Below are 6,000 nucleotides of genomic sequence, written 5' to 3' on the forward strand. Positions count from 1 at the left end.
AGAGGTCACTGCTGTCCTCTTCATCACTTGGGGACTTTGTCAATCTTGCCACAGCTTCCACATCTCTCTGGACAAAGATAGGCTTAAGGACTGATGCACTGACCACATCCCTCTCTCAGTGAGGAATGAGACAGTTGTGCAGTGAGACAGCCATGAAAGCTGGAAGCTTCATCATGCCCAGGGAGCAAGGCTCTATGTGTACCCCTTGCTCATGGATGTCAGGAGTTCAGCCTCTTTCACGAATGGTTATAGGCTGACTTGTCTCATTGCTTTGCTCCTCTGATCTGTGTCCAACATCTGTTTCTGATTCCCAAGGAAATGTTCCTCAGACTCCAGGCATCATTTCTACTCCACCATAGATTCCAGAGTCACAAAAACGGATCCCTGGGGTTGAGGAAGAATGTGAAATCCTGAGTACACTTTATAAGGCAGAATAAGTACCTAAATTCCTAGACAAGGCTTGGGCTCTGTCTGCTCGTGATATTGCAGTTCCCCTTGCCTTTTCCAGACTTCAGAGGGGCACTTGTGATCCCGAATCAGCACTTTGTGGGCAAGATTTCTATAAGTGTTTACCACCAAAGAAAGATTTAGGACTGTCTGTGGTGACACATCCAGCTCTGGCCTACTGGCATATGCTGAGAATAAGGTCGAAGGGTCGTGTTTGTTCTAAATCACAGCTATTCAGAAGGTATGCCCTGTCCCATTCCTGGGCTCTTAAAGCCGAGCTGATTGTCCTCATGACACATAATACGCTCCTTTAGCAGGAGAGGTTCAATGCCAGCATCTCACTGCAAGGAAAGGGACAACACTGAAAAAAGACTTTTGTGCCAGAAACAGACAAAGGAAAAGCTAGAATAAAAGACTCTGAACACTGAGTTCCTGCTTGATCCTGTGATTTCTAAACTGCTACTGAGGCAGGAAAATCGCTGTAACTTTGTTCACTAGAGAGGTAGCTTTTATATTAGCCCTGCCAGTAACCTCCATGCACCCAGAAAAACACCTTCCATCAGCAAGAAACAGTGGAATTCAGCCACTCACCAGCCTGGGAGTGTGCAGTGCCAAGGCCTTTCTGGAAGTGAAAGTGATGGTGAATCCTCCCATTTGTCCTGAAGGAAAGGAGATGAGAGGAGAAAGAGACACTACTTCTCCAACAAAAGAAGTGAAGGAAAACAACAGGACCTCAAACTGATCAAGCTACTGCCACCAGAGAGAAAGAACTAGAGAATCATCTAGGACACGGATTCCAGACTCTGCTTTGACTTGCAGAGAGCAGAGGTGAAAACTGAGCTGTTCTGCATCTTGTTTTGTGTCTTGCTTTCTATCTGAGGCCAAGAGAAAGACATGAGGCAACTTTACATGTGTTCAGGAAATAGAACAGCTGTTCTGTGAGTAGTCCTGAGAATGATCCCAAAGACCTGCACTGTCAAGCTATGGTCTCTCATGTGGGCACCTTGGCACCCATAATGCTTGAGCTCCTGCTTTTGCACCTTGGATGTCAGCATGGCTGTCCAGGAAGCATAAGTTCCTTTGTTTTTTGCCCATCTGTAGTGCTGGATGCTCACATAATCAAATCAACACACATTCATGCGTGCTCTGTATGTGTGTGTGTGTGTGTGTAGGCACATTGCTGTCTGATGCACAGAGCCCATGTCTCTGCATACAAGGACCTGGGGCTCCAGAGCCGGGCATCCTCAAGCTCCACTTCAAGTTCCAGTACATCAGAGACCTCATCATAGATAAAGAGTAGAAGTCAGGCAAGAAAAAACGTAGGGAAGACATAGGTGTCCGGAGCTGATGTGACAGTGTTGGGAACTGGTGAAGGCCAGAGAACAGGGAAAATTGCTGAATGAGGATCTCAGGGGTACATGAGTCCTAAGAGCTGGTGGGTTCCAGGGAGGCAAGAGAAACGATTGATGGTTGGCAGTGGTGATCAAGCAGCCTTTAGAAGGCTGGAGCAGGGCCAAGAGAGATCTGGGGACTCCTAAAGGCAGAGGGTACCAGAGGAACATCGTGGGTCTCAGTGCAATGTAAAGGGGGGGCTAGCAGAAGCTGAAAGGGCAAGGATCCTAGGGCGGGTGTGGAGGCTGGGGGTTGTGCAATGATGTGACCCTGTCATCCTTTTTCTGCTCCTCATTAGAGTCCCCTGAGCGGAGCAGGCTGTGAAGGGGTCTGCACTGAGGTATGTCCTTATGGCTTCCACCAGGATACCACAGTTCATGTGTGCACCAGGGAATGGGACGTGGGAGGAGGCTCCCAGCATGGGGAGCAAAGTGGGTGCCATAGCCTCTGCAGTAACCAGGGTGAAAAACACGGGTGCTTCATCCCCCAGAGGAGCTGAGAATTTGAAATACAGTCACTGGGATTGTTTTATGACAAGATTTGTTCTAGCACACTGGTTCATTGCTAATTTTTCCCCTTTCTTCATGTCCATCCTTTCAGCTTTCCCTTCTAATCCATGTCAACTGTGCCTAACACTGTTTGAAGCTGCATCCTGCAGAGACCTTTTTTGTATCCTATAGAGTTACCTGGTGTGAAAGCTATGCCATGGTTACCTGGGGACTCTTTTGTGCCCTAAAGCTGTGAATTGGGACAGGAGGGACCTGCTGACAAGGACAGAGACCCCAGCACAGTATGAATGGCTTCAGTTTGCTTCTCTTCGGGAATGAGGGACTGACACCTCATCTGTTTGTTTTGGAAGGATGGGGCTATTCATGCTAGTGTATATCTGGTGGGAATGGGCAAGTGTGGGGACATACCCTGTGCTGACTTGCCCACCCCTTCACAGCACCTGAAGACAAAGTGGCTGGCCTCAGTAGGGTAATTCAAACAGTTTGTGAGTGATCCAGCATTTAAACATGTGGTTGTGAGATGTCCTGACTCTGCTGCTATGAAAGGCAGCAGTTTGCTGTAGGTCCTGTGATAGCCCTGTAGGACTATACCTATCAGGTTCCTGAAGCACCTGAGTATGTCCCTCTGTTTGTGTGCAGGTCTCTTTGGAGAGTCAGCAGTGTATCCTTATGACCAAAGTCATAAGAAACCTTCCCTTCATCCCAGCATTATCAGCAGGCTTGATCTGCCATCATGTACTGATGGCAGTGGGCAGTGATGTGTCCTGGGTGGTGGCAGTGAGCTGTGTTGTGGTCCAAGCAGTGGCTAGATGGAAGCAGTAGGTATGTGTCATATGACTAAGAAAGCTTCTGCGTTAGTCACAAGAGAGCAGGTGGACACATGGCAGCCCACTGCTGTCTGGGCAAGGGGTTGTCTTGGATCTGCAATGCCTGTTGGAGGGATACTCACTTGTACTTGGCAATACTAGTTTTGGTCTGAATACTTGTGACAGATACTTTCTGTGAAAAGAACATGTGGCCAAGACTCAGAAGGGCCTCATAATATCCAGGTAGAGAGAGGCCAGTACTTGTAAATACCAGGCCATGACCAGAAAGGGGAGTAAGTGGTGGTCAGAGTTTCCTAGCTCTGTCAGAAGCAGGGAGTTATTGATGTGCAGGGATATCTTGCTCTCTCAGGGATAGGTGTTTAGTGCATAGAGAACCTTGACCACTTCTGGGACAGGGATTCACAGATTTCAGATACATCCAACTGCACTGAGGGTAGAAATGATTTTGCCTGACTGTGCACGTCAGACTCTGCATGAGAGACTAGCTGATGTCTAAGGACTTTTAGGTGGGCTTCGGAAAGGACACCTCCTGTAAATGCATGCCTGAGCCACAGACTTGCATGGGGCCTGGGACGCCTGATGGTGAGCAGGGCAGGACTGTCCAAGGATGTCTGAGGATGAATGAGCTAGGATGTAGCTCATGTTGGAGAGGGCTGTTTTCTGGACTTATGCCTGTTTTTTCTGGAACACAGAGATATAAGTGCTTGGGGAAATCTGGCAGTACGCAGGCACAGAGTGTCTGACACTCAGAATATCTGGCTGTACCGTAGGGCATGGCAGGGAATGGCAATTCCCTAAGGACTCCTGCCTTTGCACTGCAAAGCTTTTACTGGTGCCCAGATGTGCCTGGACCAAGGTGATTTCCAGAGCCTGGGAAGGCCTGGTGGTGCCCTTGGTTGTGGGATGACCAGTCCTGTGGTAGTCTGTTTCCTGCTGTGCAAATCCAGGCTGTGAAGTTCCCACTGTGTAGACCTCATCACCAAAGGAGGTGGGATCAGTGAACAATGCTGTGCCTGGTCAGTTCTTCCACACCAACTGTAGGAAGGGTACTTATCCAGAGAGAAATGGAGCTGTGGCCTTGGATAGGAAGCAGCAGCTGTCAGGACTCTTGTGTTCCCTTCCCAGCTCTTCTTCATTCCCTGGGTGGCCATTGATATGGCAGGGTCCCAGGCACCCCTTCCTTCCACTGATGGAGGGTGCTGTTACAGTAGAGACATTCCAGTTCTGCTGGTCATCCTCTGTATGACAGTTCACAGTTTTCCAAAGGGCAATAGATGTGAGCTCTCTGGAGAACAGAGATCCTATCTAGGGGACTAGTCTGCTAGTCTGCCTAATCATTTCATGGGAAGGTCCCTGGGCATTGAAGAGGGCTCATTGTGCACCTTACCTGGGATGTAGTTGTGGTGGGAAGCCCTGTAGAAGCACAGTCGCCAAGAATGCCATGTGACCCACCTTGTGGAGTCGGGACAGCACATTGCCCTCGGTTTGTTCCAGGTTCACCTCCCAATGATGTGGGCCCTGTGCATATGTAACAATGTTCTCACTTGCTTCTCTACAGATCTCCGGCCTCTGCCTGATGTAGCCATGACTGGGACCTGTACCCGGGAATGCACAGAGTTCGGCCACTCCGACACCTGCTGGATGCCTGGCCAATCCTCCCCCAACCGCAGGCCCAAGAACACCCTCAAACTCTCCACTTTTGTGCCTTACCAAGATAGAGGGAGTCAAGAGCAAGTTGGGAATGGCAGCCCCAGACTCTCAGAAGAGCGCAGCACCAAAATGGCCAACCTCCGCCTGCTCCCCACGTACAGTGCCTTCTCCAATAGTAGCCATGAGCCCTGCAAGGACTCTCCCATGGAGGAAATTCCTCTCACCCAGACCTCGGACTTCCAGCCAGCCACCACCCCCTCATCCCAAACCACCAAGAGGGAGATATATCTGTGAGGCTGGGCCTGAGGGGCAGGGAGCACACGTGCTTCTGAGGCCAGTGTCCAGAGGAACATTTTAAACTTTAATGCTTTATTGCTCCTGCAGCTGGTTCTCCAGGTCATGGGCGAGATGCCCCAGGGGCTCTGAGGACGGCAGGGCAGGGCAAGGCAGGGATGAAAGGAGCGCCTTTTTAACCCATTGTTTTCTGGGGTTGGGTGGGTGGGTGGGAAGGATTAACACATCCAAAACCTAAGGAATTTCCAAGCACTTGAGGGTGCATGTCTCTGAACTGCTGCATCGAGGAGGGCTGGGCAGGCTCCTAGTGCAGAGGGCATGGCTGGGGAGAAGGGCTTGCTTACCAAAGGTCCATGCAAAGCTGATGGAGTTCCTGGGCCATAGGACAAGGTGTTTCTCCATACACAGGGAGTGAGCTGCCTGTCTCTTTACTGTAGACTCCTGTAAATATGAATCTTAGGAATGACATTCAAGTCCTGCCTGATTGAAACTTTTATTATCCTTGAAACAAAAGACATTTATACAAAAACAAACCACAGGGAGCAAGTTCCAGCTTTGAATGGTTTGCTACGTGGAAGAGCCCATGGGAGCACAGCTTCCGGCCCGCACTCATGTTCTATATTGTAAATAGAGATGTGACCAGTCCCTGAAATAGCAGCTGGGGAGCTGGAGAGGAGGGGCAGTGTCCTAGTGGGACTGTAGGGACTTTACTTTTTTTCAACTTGGATCTCTTTCTGAACGTTGTCACTGTGCCCACAAGCTGCAGGGTCCCTAGGGACTGCCTAGTGCCATAGATGGGTCCTGCGTTGGGGGGTTCCCTTTTGGCTCTGTGCCCAATGGGTGGAGGAGGGATGGGGAAGCCCCCCTTCAAGGGACTGTCT

At 50.0% G+C, this 6,000-nt stretch overlaps 1 protein-coding gene across 2 annotated transcripts in view; it reads left to right on the forward strand.

Moving 5' to 3' along the window:
• PCDH1 (protocadherin 1) overlaps nt 1-5,294 on the forward strand; it is a 56,686-nt gene extending 51,392 nt beyond the window's left edge. Inside the window, exons 5-6 of one of the 2 annotated variants that reach the window (XM_062587520.1) lie at nt 2,138-2,179; nt 4,734-4,804. In XM_062587520.1, the coding sequence (XP_062443504.1) occupies nt 2,138-2,163 (26 nt within the window). In that variant the 3' untranslated portion in view covers nt 2,164-2,179; nt 4,734-4,804. Of the gene's footprint in view, nt 1-2,137; nt 2,180-4,733 lie in introns of both variants that reach the window. The other variant, XM_062587519.1, reaches the window with a different exon arrangement.
• The last annotated feature ends 706 nt before the right edge of the window (nt 5,295-6,000 follow it).

This window comes from Rhea pennata, chromosome 14, assembly GCF_028389875.1.
Source record: "Rhea pennata isolate bPtePen1 chromosome 14, bPtePen1.pri, whole genome shotgun sequence".
Classification (NCBI taxonomy): Eukaryota; Metazoa; Chordata; class Aves; order Rheiformes; family Rheidae; genus Rhea; species Rhea pennata.